The 20898-nt window shown below is 36.5% G+C and overlaps 1 protein-coding gene across 1 annotated transcript in view; it reads left to right on the top strand.

Annotated features, from left to right (window-relative positions):
* LOC121376501 overlaps positions 1 to 20898 on the top strand; it is a 58534-nt gene that overhangs the window by 34407 nt on the left and 3229 nt on the right. The window contains exons 21-36 of the mRNA XM_041504385.1: positions 627 to 5306; positions 6172 to 6516; positions 7067 to 7232; positions 8013 to 8197; positions 8801 to 9084; positions 9214 to 9361; positions 10251 to 10371; positions 11479 to 11750; positions 12394 to 12751; positions 14251 to 14465; positions 15113 to 15523; positions 16019 to 16160; positions 17070 to 17255; positions 17683 to 18057; positions 18987 to 19297; positions 20414 to 20479. Of these exons, the coding sequence (XP_041360319.1) occupies positions 627 to 5306; positions 6172 to 6516; positions 7067 to 7232; positions 8013 to 8197; positions 8801 to 9084; positions 9214 to 9361; positions 10251 to 10371; positions 11479 to 11750; positions 12394 to 12751; positions 14251 to 14465; positions 15113 to 15523; positions 16019 to 16160; positions 17070 to 17255; positions 17683 to 18057; positions 18987 to 19297; positions 20414 to 20479 (8265 nt within the window). The remainder of the gene's footprint in view (positions 1 to 626; positions 5307 to 6171; positions 6517 to 7066; positions 7233 to 8012; positions 8198 to 8800; positions 9085 to 9213; positions 9362 to 10250; positions 10372 to 11478; positions 11751 to 12393; positions 12752 to 14250; positions 14466 to 15112; positions 15524 to 16018; positions 16161 to 17069; positions 17256 to 17682; positions 18058 to 18986; positions 19298 to 20413; positions 20480 to 20898) is intronic.

Raw genomic sequence — 20898 nt, 5'->3', positions numbered from 1 at the left:
TTAATGCAGGATTTTTTACAATTTGTGTAAAATTAAAATAGCCTTTTTTAGAAATGAAAGCATATATGCAATATATCATCTTCTAATATTTGATTACAACTTGGCAAAACATTGTTTTGTCTGGTTTTAACTTTAAGTTAATGTTTAAAACAAACCACTTATTGGGTAAGAATGGGTTGACATGGTCATTTGTGTTTGGTTTTAAAGCTGATTGTTTATTGAATAAAGATGGGTTCAGCAAGTATGGGTTTTAAAGTGGATATTTTATGGTCAGCAAGTGAGTTTCTTTGATATGGTCACTTAATGGGTTTTTTTTACATAACTGTTGATTTTAAAGCAAGTTATTTTTATAGGGTAGAGCAAGCATGCATTTCTTTTCACAATTGATTGTCATTAAAGCAAACAATTTGGGAGAGAAATCTTGAGTACCTTTCTTCACTTATCTCTTAACCCTCTCATTAAATATTCATATTTGTTTGCTCATGAGATACCTCACCCTCATAGTACATTGCTAATATTTTGTACATGCCTTTGGTGACTGATGCACTGAAAATGCACAAATTCTTGATTAATAGTTTGTCCACAATTTGTATGATATATACTGATTGTCTGTTTTTAAATTTCAGAATATCAACTATCTTGTGAAAGGAGACCATGGATGGAGCAAGAACTCATTCACATCAAGCTTGGATATCCGGAAGAAAAAGAAATCAGTAGTGGAGGTCTTGCTTAGACTGAGAGATCAAAGCAAAAGGCTAAAGAAACTTGATGCCACTTTCAATGTGATTGCTTTTGGTCAACAGATCACTCTGTTCAGTAACTTCACCGAAACATCACGAAGAGAATATCTACACATCTTCAACTTCCAGCATGAGAAAGGACACAAGTCTACGGCAGTTACGCGGTACAAGGAGTCTGCTGACAATTTGCATGAGCTGTCCACAGATGTGTTGATAGATGGGTACAGTCCGCTTCATGTTGATGCACTGGCAAAACTGAACTGGCAAGATTTTAGAGCATCAGTACAAGGAAATTTAGACAATCAGAGATATGGAGTGGATGTTTCATCGAAAACTAATAAACGACCATATGGAAAGTGGACTGGATTGTTGCGCATACCATCCAGAACTATGAAAACTAGCATAGAAGGAGGCAAGAAAGGAAACAAATATATTGGTAATGCAGAGGTTGCATGGGATGTAGATAAAGATGAAGAGGCAAAAATTACTGTGGAATCGGATTTCACTCCTAATGTCCAGAAAGGAGAGGCATATAAGATTGCTGGGAAAATCCATCTGACAACTCCTTTTAAAAATGCTAGAAAGCTTTCTGGTGAAATGTTGTATGCAAATAAAAATAAACATTTCACCTACACCACCAAGCTGGACTGGGGAGGTAAAAACAAAGAAATGTCTGTCAATGTGGATTTAGTTAAACCTTTTGACATCAATAATGTCGGAGTACTGCTGGCAGCAACAACACCATTTGAGGGGTTCAGTGATGTTGAAGTGTCACTTCAGCATAAAAATGACAAAACGCTACACAGCCAACTGAAAGGGAAGTGGGGACCAAAGTACTTCGATATCAGACTGGAAGAATCACACATGTTTGCAATGGGCCAAGTAGATGTTGAGGGACAAATCGAGTGGAAATCGAGCATCTCACGCTACCAGACATTGAGTGCCAGTTTCAAACACAATCACGATAGACACTCCATTTCTACTCAGGCAGAAGCCTATGATAATGGCAATAAATACAGTTCTTCCTTGAAAGCATCTTATCTCAAAATTGTCTGGGACTTCAAAATGGATGGAACGATTGCAGTTACTTATCCTGGAAAATCAATTGTTACAACAATACATCATAGCCATTCTCCACTGATGGCTTTAAAGAGTACCTTTTATTCAAAATGGGACCATGATCAAAGTATAAGTATTGATATCAGTGCAAGTCATGAAAACATAGTTAATAGAAAAATCAATGGTGTGATATTGATTCAAACACCATGGGATGAAGCCAAAGATATTGAAATTAATATAAATCATGAACAAGGAACAGATTTTGTCCGAAGTATAACATTTTATAAACATGACAAGAGGACAAAAGGAAAAATTGATGTTTCATACAAAAAAACAAGAGGAGAAGTGGAATTTGATTTCATCCTAATGAACCCATATACTCAGGATCTGAAAAGTAAACTGAATACCAGATATGGTAAACCTTTTAAGACTGGACATTTTGAGCTGGAGTGGTCACACTCTGACAAGATATCAGTTGATGGTTCATTTAGCATTGATCCTAAAACATACAGTTACAGTGGAAACTTCAGAATAGTAACACCATTTGAAGTAGCCCACTCCATTGTAATTAAAACAAAGACACAATTAGAGGGGAAGGAAAGAGTGTCAGATTTCTTTGTCGAATATGGCAATAGGAAATACTTCAAGGCGGAAACACGTTCTCAGTTTGATGACGTCAAGAAAATCAGAGGTAAAATTGATACATCATTGTTCGAAAATGTCACTCACATTGAAGTAGGATTTGAAATGTCTGGAGCATATGTCTCAGGTCTCACAGCCAGTGCTGACTTCGAGATACAACCAGCTATTGGAAAGATTAGCACAAGTCTGAGCTGGACAATGCAACCTGAATTTTACACAAAATTGAGGATTGATACACCTTTCAAAGAATTCCATTTCCTTGAGGTCACGTCATCAGGTCAGCAGGAAAGATCTGGTAGTACCCGACGTCACCTGGAAATTAAATACCATCCACGGAATGTCTTGAGGATGGACACGACATACAATATCAGAAAGTGGCAGGATCTACATACTTCGGTTGAGATTAGGACACCTTTCAGTGTTCTTCCTAAACTGGAAGCTGACTTATCATTCAAGAAAACAAACACTGCAATGGAAGGTAAGGCTTTGGTCAAAACACCGTTCAAAAAAGTGAAAGATATTTCTCTTGCTTTCACTCATCTGCAAACTGAACAAGTTATTCAAACACATGTGGAGACAAAATTTAGTGGTGGCAAACACATCGAGGCTGATTTACATCTGCTAACAAATGATGGCTTCGATGGCACATTCTCTTTCCAAAGTCCTTATGATCCAGTAACGGATGTTCACATCAGCATAAAACACGAAGGTACAAGGGGCAATTTCAGCTCTCATGCTGAATTAAACTACAGCAATAAAAGATTTGAAGCTGATGCCAACTTCCTCTATGGGGCAAACATGGTTGGTTCTTTTGCCATCAAAACTCCATACAAAGGATTTGAAGATCTGAAAGTGGAATTCACTAAACAAGGACCTCTAAGAGATTTTGATATCAAAGGTGCAGTAAACTATGACAACATGAACAAGAAAATTGAAGTATCTCTGAAACAGAAACACATTGAAGATACCCAGATGTTTATTGCTGCCACATTTAAGTCACCATACACCATGGATTTCTCTCTGGTAGTAGATCACAATGGGAAAAATAGTCCAATCAGCAACAACATTAACATGACATTGGGCATCGACTACTTATTTGAAAGTGATAACCGCATTAGTTATGATGACCTTGCAGTGTCTGTATTAACAGATGTCAGTTACAAATGGAAACGACGACATTCAAATATTAAGTTGTCTTTTAGAAAGGACCTTCAAAACATTAATATGGAAATGACTGCTGATAAAGAATTCAAATTGACTTCTGCATTCAAAAAGGGAAACAAAATTGAAGGTGATTTCCAGATGAAGTTGCCATTGAAGGTACTGCCAAATTTGGGTTTCTCCTTTGACCACACTGGCAGTGAGAATAGATTTGTCACAAATAGTAGACTGAACTGGGGAAATGATGAATTTATTGAAGGAAAGCTTGATTTCTTCCGAGTCAAAACACAGCGTGTGGAAGCCACTCTTGATGTCAACTCACACTTCCTTGGTTATGAAAGTAGCACAGTCCATTATGAGCATCAGCTGAAGAAAACAAAGCTAAAAGCAGTCGCTAATTTGGCAGTGGGGAGCAGAGGTCCATATGCTCTTGAACTGACGTCGACAAAGACATCGCCGGAAGACATTGGTTACATAGTGAAAGTGAACACTCCGCATACTGGATACAAACATCTGAAACTTGAAGGTAAAATTCGCCAAACTAACAACCGAATATTTGTCTCGGGTGAAACAGAAGTTGGCAAGCATGGCACAGTATCATTTGAATCTACCATAGACATCAACTCGGACCCCAAAACACTGTCGATCAAGGTCAGAACACCATTTGAAAACTTTGCCTCCATAGATATTTTTGGTACACTCCGTGGAAGACTGGATGATTTTAAGACAACTTTCTCATTTCATTCACCACGAACGGGAAGCCTGTCTGGCGAGATGTCTTCACAGTATATTTCTCCATACAGTGTGAATGTCCAACTGGCTTTAAAGACTGAGTACGAGAGATTCAGCAACTTGAAAGTGGTCATGAGAAGATCAAGAAGTGGGCCAGAATATCACGAGTATGCTGAAATTGTTTGGAACAAAAGCAAGCCAGTTACAGTAGACATAGTATATGTTTTGTCAGATGATGAGGTTTCTTGCGAAATTTCAATAACAACACCGTTTGACGAGTGTCGAAGCTTCAGCTGCAAAGTTGACCATATGTACAGAAACAATAAGCTAAAGGACTTGGCTCTTATCACACACAATGGCAGGACATATTTTGATGCAGATATTACATACGAGTTTAGTTCAGGTCACCAGACAGCCATTAACATTAGGCAGCCCCAGCCACTGGAAGCCACAATGTCCTACAGAAACACCAGAACTGAATTCATCAACGAACTGTTCCTCAACTGGGACAAGAGAGACCCAGAAGGCAACATTCGGTTTGTGATCGAGTACAACAACAGACTGCCACCAGTGGGTATAGATGGAGATTTCCAAGTCAAGGTTATCCATCCCGCTCGTGTCCTGGGTGTGGAGGGTACGTACAGAAACACTCCAAAACACCTCCATAAGAAGGCTTTGATCACGTGGGACCAGGCACAAGGGGGTTCTCTAGCCTACGACATGGAGTGGTTGGATCAGAGCACGTGGAACAGAGATGGCCAACAAAGCAGTGTGATGCTCGTCCTGCCCATGAGAAGCATCAAGGCTAGTGGTTCGTTCAGCAATACCAGCACAACACGCTCCATGGATGTTTCCTTCCTGTGGGATGCTGACCGGGACCAGAGGAAACAGGTTGGGCTGAAGGTTGACTATGACAACAGAGGGAAATCAAGGAAAACGGACCTCCTCCTACATCTACCAGCAATCAACAAGGTTAGTACAGTTAGACCTGCTCGAGTGTCCACCTGTCATTCAAGGCCACCTCTTTTCATAAAACACTTGTCCTGTCCTGAGAGACCACCTCTTTGAAGTAGACACACATAAGATACCACTCAGTTATGAGACCACCTCTGTTAAATAGATTTCTCAGAAGAAATCATCTTTGTTAAGTAGAAACATCTAATAGACTCCTTTAATGGGAGACCTCTTAACAGTAGTCGCCTCTTAAAGAGACCACCTGTTACGTAGATGGCTCTAATAAGAAAAAAAGACAGAAATGTTTTATTTAACGATGCACTCAATACATTTTATTTACAGTTATATGGCGACATACATATGGTTAAGGACCACACAGATATTGAGAGAGGAAACCCGCTGTCGCCACTTCATGGGCTACTCTTTTCGATTAGCAGCAATGGATCTTTTATATGCACCATCCCACAGACAGGGTAGTACATACCACGGCCTTTGATATACTAGTCGTGGTGCACTGGCTGGAACAACAAATAGCCCAATGGGCCTACCGACGGGGATCAATCCCAGACTGACCGCACATCGAGCGAGCACGTTACCACTGGGCTATGTCCCACCCTAGTTGTAATAAAGGATCTCCTCAATCATGACAGGCCACTATTGTTAAGTAGACACCTATCAGACAGGAGAAATCACTTATATAAAGTAGACACCTGTCAGAAGAGACCACCTCTCATAGAGACCATCTCTGTTAAGTAAATACCTGTCTTGAGATACAACCTGTCATGAGTTGTTGAATAGGCAGTCCTTTGATTTCTAGAATGTACAGACTACCAAATAAGACAAATAATGCTGAAGAATTGATAGATTTTATTCTTACTTTTAGGATTATAAACTGGGCACTGATGTGATCCTTAACCATGGCAACACACTATTTGATGGCCGATTGGACTTCTCATACTCCAGAAATTCAAAGAAGACGATTGTTCTGACCTCCAAGGTTGAAAAGATTTACTGGAACCAAATGACCGGAGACAGAAATCTGAGTGTTGCGTTTGGAGTGACACACCCTATTACGGACATCGACATCCAGATGAGGTCACACATGGGCCACATTGACAGCACATATTCTGGAGGTATGGATATCAGGTACTTGACAGCTGAACGTATACAGAAGAACATTGCCCTTCGTGGTGAACTGGACAAACTGCGTCGACAGATAGATCTTCAGGTATACAGCTACTATTTCTCTTCAGGCATGTGTAGCTGTCATAGTATGATGAGTCTGCCTAGAAATATTTTCTGCTACATATTGTAACCAAAAATATGAGTTACTCAGGAATGTTTCTAAGTCTACAACTGTATCTTATGTAATTAGTAAGCAGAGGCATAATTATACAGGTAAGGATATTTATCTGTTGAGCCAATGATTATGATTTAATCTGGTGTCTAGATTCAGGACTTGGTCTATGTTCATCAGTCTTTTATAATAAAAACCTTCTATGTGATTGTTATTGTATTCACTTGCTTCTTATCCCATTTATTTAATGTGGTTATTATTTCCACACTATGAAGAGAATGTCATGTTACTGTACTTTGGGAAAAAATTCCATATCTGTTTCTCCATTCTAAAAATTACAATTTTAAGTAGCATTATTAATACATGTAGTAAAGGGAGACAATTGGTACATGCAGAGGAGTTGTAGAATATCGGGTAATTAATAAAAGCCAGAAATGTATAAATGGCTTCATATGTGGATGTTTATTTCTTCTTGTATTAGATGATGACTCCAATACAGAATATCCGCATCAGTGGGAAAATGGATACCAAATTGCCGTACCATATGACAGTGAAGAAGGTGTATGGTAACTCCAGATCTGTGAATGCTGACTTAGTGATTGATCCAAGAAGCCGAACACTTGAGTTCACCATGGTCTATGATGAAGGTATATAAACACACAAGTGATGTCATCTGATACTCCCTTCCCTCATTTGAAATTTATACCAAACTAAATTGCCTCTAATATTCAAATAACCCCCCTTTCTGTCCTGATCGATACAACCGACATTTTTCGGAGGTGGCGATTGGGATCAACGTGCCTGAATGTAAATAGTTTTGGTTGGTTGGTTGGTCATCTAAAAATATCCAGTTATAAACAATATAATGATACAAACATTCATTTGAACTTTCTATAAAAGGAAAAGTAAAATAATAAGACAAAAGTTGAGAAATTTTATGACAAATATTTACCAGGCCATAATGTTTATGCAGTTCATATTTCACCTATAGGAATAGTATTTAAACTATATCATATTAACTTTTACGAAGTCAAAAGGTGGTACATGTATTACTTCTAACAGCAATGACAGTATCCATGTTTGTGTTTAGCTCAGTGTTAAAATTTTGCATTTTGTTCCATTTCTCACAAACAACAAGTCCTACATCAATGAAATTTGGTTTGTAGTTACATCTATGAATGCTCATCTTAATGCATATTAAAAAGTGAAATTTATTATTTTAAAATATTAATTGAATTATTTTTCTTTTATTTTTTTATGTTTTTTCTGAAATAGGATGATTCTAACACATGTAATACATTAACAGCCATTTACGCACTCCATATACCACTGATGCTGATTTAGATAGTCTACTGTACATTATACATGTATGACGAATATACAAGCCACAAACAACCAATTTAGTATTAATGTTCCTTTGATTTCAGATAAACCACAAGACAAGGTTCGCCTTTCAGCTAAGTACATCAATGACAGTGCTATACAAGCTGAGATGCACCGTGAGCAGGATTCACAGGTTTTCTCCGAGAGTCTGATCGCAATTCGTCTCAACTCGTCACATATCCTGCACACAAAGGTCACCTGGAGACCAATGGCAATTGTGGAGCTTCAGGTAAGACAAGGGTATTGTTTATTCATTATCAACTGCATGGTATACTCTTTTCAGTAAGCAGCAAGATTGCTTTTTGTATTTACTCTTTGCCATTGAATGGATACAAATAACAGATTTGGATATTTTTTTAAACACTTGTTGGAATGAGGAAAATACCTAAATGATGACATTTAAAAAAAAGAAAAGTTCTTGTAATTTGGTCTCAAATGGCTTCTTTTCACATGTATAAGCCTAAAATTAAATATGTGTATTGAGTTAATTAATTACTGATTGAAATGTATGCTTAATTACAATATGCACCTGCATCGTGACAAGTTAAAAAAAATTTATTTTCAATCCTTGCCCATTAACATATATGAGTATAACTAAATTAAATGTTTTTCTAGTGTGAACATGCTCTTAATGTAAAAAAAACCCATATATATTGCTAGTTTTTACCCTTGTCATATTTGAATATTCTCACTGATTTTATGATCCTTTGCAATTGTGAATTTAAGTAAATGTTTCTTTTATTGTGAACATGCTTATACCTATACAAAAGTAATACTCATATGCAGCCCATTCTTAGTAGCCCATTCTTAGTTTAATAATCTGTAATTTCAGCGATATCTATCAATGAAGTCTCAGATCATGTCCTACAAAGTGAGTGAGTTGATGAAGGCAGTGAATGAGGCCATTGCCACGGAGGTTGTCGGCAAGTACAACGCGTTGGCACGGGAACTGAGTGAGGAGCTGGAGCCGACGTTCATGCTGTTTGAGAAGGAGATGGAGAACATTGAGCTCAGTCTCAGACACATACAGACTCAGATGCGTCGCGCTTACATGCGGAACGACCTGTACATCCGCGACATGGAGAAATCTGTGAATATAGCATTTAGTACACTGATGTAAGTATTACTTGTGATCATTGTTCTTTTTCATCATAGCCTTGTGTTATCATTTACCATTTATACAGTATGTTAGTATGACATATACATGCATGTATATTTAACTCTTAATATGGTTTTATTTTTCAGGGGCTCTTTCAGGTCTTTTGTTAAGGATTTCAGACAGTTCTGTGATGAAACGGAAATTGCTTTAACACAGTTTACCAATGCTCTCAGAAGTTATCCCATGGCTCAGAAGTATGCAGGATTTGTGAACGAAGTTGTAAGCAAACTAAAGGTAAAATATGAAGACAGAAAACTATAAAAGTATTATCACAACAAGGATGTGCCAACACTGGACAGTGCTGGGCAGTACATCATTCATTCTCCATTACATTTCCACAAAGCGTTCCTTCAGATATGGTTTTTATATTCATAATTGTTATCCTTTCAGGCAAATTACACATACCATCATTCCCTAAATGGTTATTATGTGTTTTGCAGTTCGATCAAATTGTCTTATTTTTATTCTCCTATTCTATACCAGTTCTAAGGCCTAACTGACAAACATCTTTTAAAGGTCATCACATCCTCCTTGCAAGTCTTTTTGTATTGCACTCTGTGATCACAAAGTTGAGAGAGCTTTTGATGATTTAGGTCCTGGGCCTCGTTTTAAGAAGCGATTTTAGCGCTAAGATCACCTTAAGTGCATATGATAGCTATGAATAAATTGGTGCCAAAACGGATAATTACCTAGACTGTTGTTACCTAGACTATGTGGGAAGGTTCCAAGCATTCAGAATTGTAGTTGATGATTTGATATCTATGCTCACTTTTCATTTTAAAAGGTTAAATGGTTCACCTAAAATAGTTCTGTTTTCTGTTCTATAAGTTATTGTAGGTCAGTTGAGTTGATGTGTATCTTCTTGGGCAAGTTATTTTACATTTTAATCATTTCTAGTCAAAGGTTGTGTCTCTTTCTTATTTCCTGGTATACATACTTTAATCTTCATTAGACTTGTATTTACATTTTTCTCAAATGCTTACATTCTCAGGTAATGAGCATCTTTTATGAAACAACATTTAATTCCTTTTTCTTTAGGGAAACACATCTTACTGGGTAGTTATATTCCCATGAGGCAGAATGCTTGTTTTTAAAACATTTTAATTTGGTATTAATTTTTCAGATGGCTAGAGAAACAGCTCGTGCAACAATGTATGGACTGTCTGCAATGCTTGAAGATATGTCAGATAACCTCTACCGAGTATACTTAGATCGCACAAGAAAACTAGGGCGAAAGGTTAACGGTATGCACTGAAATAGTTTCACTCATAGCTACAAGTTGATTTTATTGTATATTCTGATTTATGAGTAAAACAAGACTGTTGAAGCATAATGAAGATTGAATATATAAAATCATTAAAGCAAATGGCACACCCTTTTAATTGGATTGTGAAAGTTTTGGCAGTATGTTTAATACAACAGTTACGATTAAACCAGATAGAGTAACTTATGGCAATATATATGCATATAAACTATGTTCTGTTTTTTGGAATCAAGTTTATTTTGATAGGTCTAGATAATCTTGCATATCATCGGTAAATTCGGATATGATGTTGAATTTTGTACATCTGTAGTTACAAATATGGATTAAAATTTCAACAGAATTATAAATGTAAAGAAGCTGTGAACATACTTTAATTTACCACTAAATGTTTAATTCTGGACAGAGAAAACTACAAAAAAGGCCATTAGATACTATTTATTTTACGAGTTGTTTTAGTGCCAACAAGTTGAATACATGTATATGTTTGTAAACAATGATTTATAAGGTAAATGTTATCTTATATATCCTCAAAAGAAATTAAAATGTCTTCATATTACAACCTATTTACAACACATTCACAAATTTACTAGTAACTTATACATCATAGAGCAGTCACTTTTGGTTGTATTAATTTCATCAGACATTGTGGCTTTGACATCTAGGTCATCACTTTAGAGCAGCTAACCAATTGTCTTTAAAACAATCTCACATATGGGATATTGTTATGTGAATAATCCAACACAATGTTCTCTTGGAAGTGGTAAAGTGCTTGCCTGATGTGTGGTCAGTCTAGGATCGATCCCCGTGGCATCGGTGGGCTCATTGGGCTATTTCTCGTCCCAGCCAGTGCACCACAACTGGTATATCAAAGGCCATGATATATGCTTTCCTGTCTGTGGGATCGTGCATATAAATGATCCCTTGTTACTAATGGAAAAATGTAGCAGGTTTCCTTTCAAAGACTATACATCAAAATTACTAAATGTTTGACATCTAATGACCGATGATTAATAAATCAATGAGTTCTAGTGGTGTCATTAAACAAAACAAACTTTAACTTTATTACATTATTTCTTCAACTTTGTAGAAATCCTGAATCACCCTGACATCAAGATGTTACAAAGACACTACAACACCATCAGGTCAAACATGAATGCTCTTCCTGACATCGACTACTCCAAGTACGCGTCTGTGCTGGACAACCACATCCAGACGGCCCTCGAGAAGCTGCAGATGAGGAAAACCTACAACAACATTCTGAGTCAAACCAACGAGGTCATCAAGACGCAGATGAACGCGGTCATCAATGATCCGGATATCCAGAAGGCTCACACATTGCTCAACGAAATGTATCAACAGGTAGTCTGACAACATTTAGATGCAGAACAGATTCTGACAACATTTAGATGCAGAGCAGATTCTGACAACATTTAGACGCTAAGTCTGCCAACACTTAGATACTAAATCTGACAACATTTAGACATTGGGTTTGACAACAATTAGATGTTGAGTCTGGCAACATTTAGACACAGAGTCTGACAACATTTTGACACAGATTCTGAAAACATTTAGGTAGCAAATCTGACATTTAGACAGTAAATTTGGCAACATGTAAACAAAAACCCTAAACATTTAAACAATAACTTTGACAAACTATAGACAATAAATAGACACTATAGGTCTAAATATTATAATAGGTAGCTGGTGCATGTGCTGATATTTTAACAGGAGGGGGTCTAGACTTATAGCGAGTAAATTTTATAGGGGGAGGTGAAACAATCTCCCCCAGAAAATGTTTTGACCTAAATAAAATGTGCTTCAGCTGAAGAGCAGAAAAGTCAGGCTTAAATTCCATATAATTATCAGTATTAAAAATACCTCCATGATCGAATAGGCCTATGTATCCAATACTTTCACAGATTTGGCACTAAAAGACCAGATACAACCTATAATGTTTTGTCTTGTAAAAACTGTCCTGAGATTGGTTGTGTTAATGTTTAAGGGCAAATGGGCATACAACTATTGGAGCTTGGATGGCAAGGTGCGGGGTGCGATGATGAAAGTGTACGAGCTCACTAAAGACGCCCTCTTCAAGGAGATCAATGATCTGAAGGACACCTGGATGGATCTCGACAAGTCGAGGATCGTTGTGTTTGATCCGCAACGGGGAGAACTGCAGTTCGACCTTTATCTTCCATTTCCTCTCCAGTCCCTGGCTCACCCAGTGGATTACAGCTTTGACAAGTACATAACAAAAGCCACACGGTTCGTCCACCGATACATTCCCGGAACGAAGCGGTCGATCTGGAGCAAATATCTGACCCCACTGGACACAGTCAGATGGGCACAGCCATTCGATGGTAAGATTTAATTTAAGAATGTTTTCTTCTGTGATTAAATTGTGGCATTATGGATACAACCATTCATCAGTAAAATGTAGTTTAATTTTTTAACATTTTAGATACTAAATGTTATCTCTTTGCATGTTGAAATTTAATGAAGTGTATCACCAGATAATCCATAGACTGCCCACAGTGTGACAGTGCTACCCAGTGTGACAGGATTATATGCCTGGTGTACGCTCCATACTTCAAGTTAAAATTTAAATTATTGTCTTTCACTATCATACTAATAATTAAAATCATTCAAACCAACCACAATTGATTTTTGCAGTGCCACACGACTGATACATCAAAGGTCATGGTATGTACTGTCCTGTATGGGAAAGTGCATATAAAAGATCCCATGCTTTATTGTTAGGAGTTGAATATGTGGCAGCTGTGGGGGTTTTCTTTTTCTCACTTTCATTCATGTGTTGAAAAACACATATGTTGGACACCAAATAACCACACTTGTAAATGTGCTGAGGTGTTACTAAAACATATGTTGGACACCAAATAACCACACTTGTAAATGTGCTGAGGTGTTACTAACACATATGTTAGACACCAAATAACCACACTTGTAAATGTGCTGAGGTGTTACTAAAACATATGTTGGACACCAAATAACCACACCAAATAACTACACTTGTAAATGTGCTGAGGTGTTACTAAAACATATGTTGGACACCAAATAACCACACCAAATAACTACACTTGTAAATGTGCTGAGGTGTTACTAACACATATGTTAGACACCAAATAACTACACTTGTAAATGTGCTGAGGTGTTACTAAAACATATGTTGGACACCAAATAACCACACTTGTAAATGTGCTGAGGTGTTACTAACACATATGTTAAACACCAAATAACCATACTTGTAAATGTGCTGAGGTGTTACTAAAACATATGTTAGACACCAAATAACCACACTTGTAAATGTGATGAGGTGTTACTAAAACATATGTTAGACACCAAATAACCACACTTGTAAATGTGCTGAGGTGTTACTAAAACATATGTTGGACACCAAATAACCACACTTGTAAATGTGCTGAGGTGTTACTAACACATATGTTAAACCAAATAACCACACTTGTAAATGTGCTGAGGTGTTACTAAAACATATGTTAGACACCAAATAACCACACTTGTAAATGTGATGAGGTGTTACTAAAACATATGTTAGACACCAAATAACCACACTTGTAAATGTGATGAGGTGTTACTAAAACATATGTTAGACACCAAATAACCACACTTGTAAATGTGCTGAGGTGTTACTAACACATATGTTGGACACCAAATAACCACACTTGTAAATGTGCTGAGGTGTTACTAACACATATGTTAGACACCAAATAACCACACTTGTAAATGTGCTGAGGTGTTACTAACACATATGTTAGACACCAAATAACCACACTTGTAAATGTGCTGAGGTGTTACTAAACAAACATTCCTTCCATTCCAGGTTATGCTTCTGTGGTTGGAAACCAGCATTTCATCACGTTTGACAAGACTCACTTTGACTTTGCTGGACGCTGCAGCTATGTGCTGGTTCGTGACATGGTAGACGACAACTTCACGGTTGTACTTAACTACAACAACAACTACCGCAACCCCAAGAAGGAGTCCATTCTGGTTATGTTGAGAGGGGTCAACATTGAAGTCAACCAGAAGAGTGAGGTGAATATTTTCAATCTTTGTTTTGTTAACAAGGGGTGGAGTGTAGCTCAGTGGTAGAGCATTCGATCACTCATGTGATATATGTCTCATAAGATCGATCTTCTTTGATGTGTTCCATGACTTGTGCACTAAAGTGGCCGGGAAATTACGTATAAAGGATTTCTTGCTGCTTTTCATTAAAAGTAGTCTATGTGGCAAACGTTAGGTTTCACCTGTCTTGACCAAGTGTTGAAATGATCATGATGTGTTACACACCAAACTGCTGTAGTTTAAAATGTGCTGAGGTGTCGTCAAACAAATATTTCTTTTTCTCTCATTTTGTTGATATTCATTTCAGATATCAAAGACCAGGGTATGTCTGTGGGAAAGTTGTCCTGTCAATGGGAAAGTGCATACAAAAGATACCTTAAAATGTTAGACGTCCAGTAGCCGATGATTATTAAATTAATGTGCTCTAGTGGTGTCACTAAACAATAGATTTTTTTTTTACCATTCCAGATAATTGGTAATCAACTTTTGATTTTGTTGTGGGAGTATATTTTGCTTTCTAGACAAAGTATATGGCACAATTTAATTATGACAGGCAACAAAAGTCCACTTATTAAAAATTGTGGTATTGTTCATCAAATAGTCTGATCCTTTTGTAGGTCAAGGTCAATGACAGACGAGTTGAACTTCCCTTCAGTCAGAAGAAGATCGTTGCCTTGAAGGAAGACCATGTGATACGCATCAAGGACGGCTCCGGTTTGCTGGTCGAAGTTGATCCTCTCCACAACATCCACACCATCCATGTCAGTTACTGGTACCACGGCAGAACGGCCGGTGTCCTCGGCACCTACGACAATGACAAGACCAATGAGATGATGACGTCAAGCCATGAAGTGGTTGATGATGTCACGAGTTTTGTGAATTCGTGGGAAATTGGTAAGAAGAGCTGTAGATCGATGAACGCTGCCAGAAAGATTGATGTCGATGTGGATGAGGATGGGAAACGCTACACGGCATGTGCCTCTCTGTTCAAGGAGCCAGGATCGTGGTTAGCACCATGCTACTCTCAGGTGTGTGTTACATTTAATAGTCTTAAGGTGTTTGGGGTCATTATTGGATTTCACTACATGTAGCTGTTTCATTATATTAATTTTTACATGCTTTTATTGTGTAGCATTAGGAATTATTTCATGACTGAAGATTAATATTTCTTTAGTACGTACTGTATTATAGTTTTTTGAAGAGGGTAACAGCGGATTAAAAATGCACCAAAGTTGGGGGGTTTTCATGACCGGAGTTATTGGTTTCATTTGATAGGTTTAGGAATTTATTTGTTTTATAACTGGTTTCATTTGGTAGGTTTAGGTATTTATTTGTTTTATAACTCTGGTTTCATTTGGTAGGTTTAGGTATTTATTTGTTTTATAACTCTGGTTATAATTGTTTTATTAAGACTTCTATGTTGTAGCATCTATTTTAGATTTGTGGTTTTCAAGTATTTTGTTCATTTGTTCAGTAGAATTTCATTTAAATAGATAATTAATGTTGTGTTTTTGTTCTATTAGGTTGAACCTGGTCAGTTCTTTGACCTATGCTTGGGTTATATAGAAAGGTTGACCCTCTCAGAAGGAAAATGTTTGGCAGCCACACAGTATCATCACCTTTGTAGACAAGCTGGTGTTTATGTGCAGATACCTACTGAATGTGGTAAGTCATGCTGAGATGGTTTGTCATTTTATGTAAACACTAGATTTGCACAGGAAAGTTTAGGTATGGTGTGGTGACCTTACACTGGGCTTTCCCCCAAAATATGACCACTTTGTAGATAACTAGCCCTCATTAGCCAAGACTCTACGGGGCTCACTTCAATATAGTGATGTCCATTGAGGTTGTATTTATGGAATTACTCTGTAGTATGCAATATTTAGAATGATGTGTGTAGTCGACTGGACCTGAGCGCAAAAAGCTCATTGTGAAGTACGGCATCAGATGTACAAAAAATACAATCAGTGGTGCAAATCAAAGGCCTGGCATGTTATATTATAGATAGCTTCATATCAAATAGTCCTATTAATACACCGTAGACATGCTTAGACTAAACTAGTAATCTAATCTACCATTAAGTTATTTAACAGTCCATTAAGGCTTTCATAATTAAAACACTTTTTTACAGTTTCTTCCTGTAAGATATTTCTATAATCCATCAAAGCTTTTCATCCCAGTTTCCATAGTACATAACTTTTATGTGTTTTTTTACTTAAAATGCAGGGGCCTAATTCACAAAGGTCTCTTAAGCTCTGCTAGACAACAAAGCATCCTCTTTGCAAGTCTTTTAACATTGCACTGCAAGATCGCAAAGTTGCGAGAGTTTAGTGAATTAGACCCCTGGCCTACAAATACCATGACTAGCGGAAACCCACTAAATTTGCCAATATTGCTAATGTAGGCAAGAAGTGTCAGCAATGTGTAATTTAATTGTAGAAAAAATTTAAAAGTCAATAATAACTAACCATTAATCCATATCCTGGATGAATGAAATGAAATATATTTACATGTAATCTGTTTGAATTGCTGAACTTCACTGGAAAACTAGTGATCAATATCTGACTATTCTAGTGAGCTGCTCAACAATTAATCAGGAAATGTTCTACAAGGATATTGAGCTCAAAGTCGGAGGCAAGAACCCAGTCCCTCATTCTGCAGATGTTGTTATAGTGTACGAGGAGAAGAAAACTAAAATGTGGACTCCAATTACCCTCGGCCAGTTGGTTCAGGAGGTTAACAATGCATTAACTGCATTAAGTAAGTATCTACTAATAATGTACCTTGCAGATTTGAAAAAAAAAGAGTTATGTTATCTACAGCAGTCTTTTTAAACCACTAATCTATATACCAGTGTGCTTCCACAATCATATCTGTTATGTGTCTAGTAGGACAAAATTGCCTGGAATCTTAAAAGGAGTAGACATTAGTTTATACGGTAATATAACTACAGTGAGGCAGTGAAAACAGAAATTAGCAGATACCTGGGGCACAATATGTTTTCTCCAGAAGTGAAGAAGACCACTTTTTTTCCTATGAGGGTTTTGTTTTTTGTTGTTGTTTTTTGGGGGGAGGATTAATGCTCTCTCCACTAAAGACCATGCCAGCCTATGCCAATCATACTCTCTATAAACTAGATACATGCAATAATGCAAATACATGCGATAATTTTATTTTTATTCCTCAGATCTCAGGGATAACATGTTTGGTCTTGTCGGATACGGTGGCCCAAACCAGCTCGTCAAAGAGCATGTCCACACCTTTGACGGTCAGATATTCGGAAAAGCCGTCAGCTTCCTGAAAGGAGTTGAAGACATCCAGTATTCATCCTCCAGAGTTGCAGGGAACGCCATGGATGCCCTGAGATACACCACTCACCTGCCGTTCAGAACCGGGGTGTCCAAGATCATCATCTTCATCCCAGCTCTGGCGTGTGAGACAAGTGTCATCTCCCCATACATGGAGAACAGACTCAAGTCCAACGGGTTCGTCATGCACGTCCTCCGCAATTACAAAATAGAAGTAGGCAGTGACATACCTCTTCGGAACAACGTTGTTTTTGGTAAGTCAATCAGCCAATCAGTCCTGGTCTGTGAATTCCTTGATTTTTGTGGGTTTAAATCTTCATGGTTTTGACTGGGTACTTAAATTCATGGATTGAAAAGGTAGTATCATAAAGTTGTATTATATGTATACATGTATTATACTTTTGTGCTGTTGTTAAATTCTTTGACTGCACTAGTCCATGAATTACATGAAAATTAGACTACCACAAACAAAAGCGATTTCACAGTAATCTGTTAATCTCTTTGTTATGCCTAAGCTGTAGTTGTTATAGTATATTTCGTTCACCTAGAATTATATTCCATCACATGTTACATCCAAGATCCAAGAACATAAAGTACTCCAGAATATTGTTTCCAAGTCTAAAAGTAACCTTACCTCTAACTGAACAGTTAATAACAATGGCATTGTATTTGGGATCAAATAAAAATTACACTGCAGCTGAAATATTTATGTCCAGAACATATCATCACATATCATAAGATAATCAGCCATTAGCTGAAATATAAAAATATAAGACTTAGTGTAAGTGTAAACATAGTGAGGAAATAGTTTCTTATATAGGTATAGCAACATGTAGGTCTCGGTAAAACTGAAAAATTAGAAATTGTACTGCTAAAATTAACCCATGTTGATTCCAGATAATGCAGTGATTGCACTATTTATGATTCACACCCATAGACCTTTGTTGTTACTTTTCAGTTCATTGCATTAATTGTGATGGTGTGATTTGTGTTTGTATCATAAACAGGCATTTAATAAAGGTAAAAAAAAGAGAAGAAAAGTCAGTACAGAAGCTCATTAGGCCAAGTTTACCAATTGTTTCTTAATACATGTATATCATAATTTTAGACAGAACAAAATCAGCCAAAATGAATAGTAATTGTTTTCCCTTAATTCACAACCAAAGGAATGTGTATGTTGCAGGTATGGACAAAAGCCAGTTCATACTCTTCAAGAATCGAAATAACCGAAATCCAGATCTCTACAATGGAGTAGTTCTACCCACAGACAAATGTTCTTCACTTGCCTTGGCTACTAACGGCTCCATCTTTGACTCGAGTCACATGACTTCCACTAATACCAGACTACAGCGAGACTTCCTCCGCAAGTTTGCTGCACGTGTTGGAGTAACAGCAGCTCCCCCCCTGTGTCAGATGTGCAGCTGTGAACACGACGGATATGGCCAAGGGAAATCAGTCTGCAAGCCATGCGACAGGAGCTTTTCTGTTTGGAATGTAAGTGCTTTGGATGAATAATTTATGGGAGTCTTTTATTTCAGGGATTTAATGAAATTCTTAATGTAACCTGAATTTCAGAATGAAACAATGTCAATGATTAACACACAAAATTATTGAAAATTTGAGGAATTTAATGATACCACTGATTTCATAATCTTTAGTAACATATAATTTTATCCAGGGAACACCTTGAAAAAATCTTAATTATAGCTAGTTTTTAAGCTGTTAGATATAATAACACATTAAAAAGTAGATAATTTAAGTAAAGTTGTATTTATTAATTACTTATATTTTATGGTAATTTGTACAAAAATCAGTACTTTTTATTAATTATTATTATCTTTTTTAATAGCCTAAAAATCTTGTTAATATCAGGGATGGGGCCCTGAGACATTATGTTACAAATAACACTGAACATAAATTATATTATAATAATACAAATAAAACATAGAAAAGATGCTGATTGTACATTTTTATAGTTTGAAGAGAGAGAAAGAGGATAAAATAAGTAGTTAAATTAAACTACTAGGTTAACTAAAAATAATGTTAAATGCTCAAACATATTTTAAAAATACTTTTAGCAAGACAAATATTTCTTTTGCTTTATTTGTTTAAAAAATCTTTATTATTAATTAGTTATCAGTATATTGCTAACTGGTGTTTATATATTTGATTTCAGTATATTACTTACTGGTGATTAATTAAATTTTTAATATATCATTAATAAGTAATTATTAATTATATATTCCTAACCGGTGGATAATAGATTTTTAGTATTTTTCTGTGGTGAATAGTAATTATATTTTCAGTATTTTCCTGACTGGTGAATATTAATTATATTTTCAGTATATTCCTAACTGGTGAATATTAATTATATTTTCAGTATACAAATGTATTTCTAACTGGATGATATTAATAATATTTTCAGTAGTTTCCCGACTGGTGAATATTAATAATATTCTCAGTATATTCCTAACTGGTGAATATGAATAATATGTTCAGTATATTCTTAACTGGTGAATATGTATAATATGTTCAGTATATTCTAAACTGGTGAATATGAATAATATGTTCATTATATTCTTAACTGGTGAATCTTAATTATATTTTCAGTATATTCCTAACTGGTGGAGCAATAACAGGATACCAGGACGTTTAACAGATTTTGACCCACTGCAGGTATGATGTCATTGTATATTAGAAAAATACCAGACAGAAAGCTATTCTTCTTATATGATACAATATGAATAATTAGTGTGCTCATATTCAGTGAAGGCTGCAGTCAATTGTTTGGACCGACAATTTGGGCAACCATCTTATGGTGTATTAAAATATATTTCTCTCTCAAAATAATTTGAACAATATTTCTGTATAATACTTATAGATTCTTCCTTGAAATATTGTTCTGTAAACATCTGTGTTTGCGTGCATCCAGACATCCCTCTGTTTATGGAAGCTGTAAAAGGTTTTTGGTGCCTGTACTGGTATCAGGGGTGGGGAAAAGCCCTTTTTTCCCGGTCTGCGACCGATTCTCGATCACTGAGACCGAAATTATTTTTTAAAAACGTGCGTTTGCCGGTCCCACTTTTGTCATTCTT

The sequence above is a fragment of the Gigantopelta aegis genome, chromosome 6 (assembly GCF_016097555.1).
Source record: "Gigantopelta aegis isolate Gae_Host chromosome 6, Gae_host_genome, whole genome shotgun sequence".
Taxonomy (NCBI): Eukaryota; Metazoa; Mollusca; class Gastropoda; order Neomphalida; family Peltospiridae; genus Gigantopelta; species Gigantopelta aegis.
The sequence above is the reverse complement of the archived record's forward strand: the minus strand, read 5'-3'. Positions and strand labels throughout refer to the sequence as shown.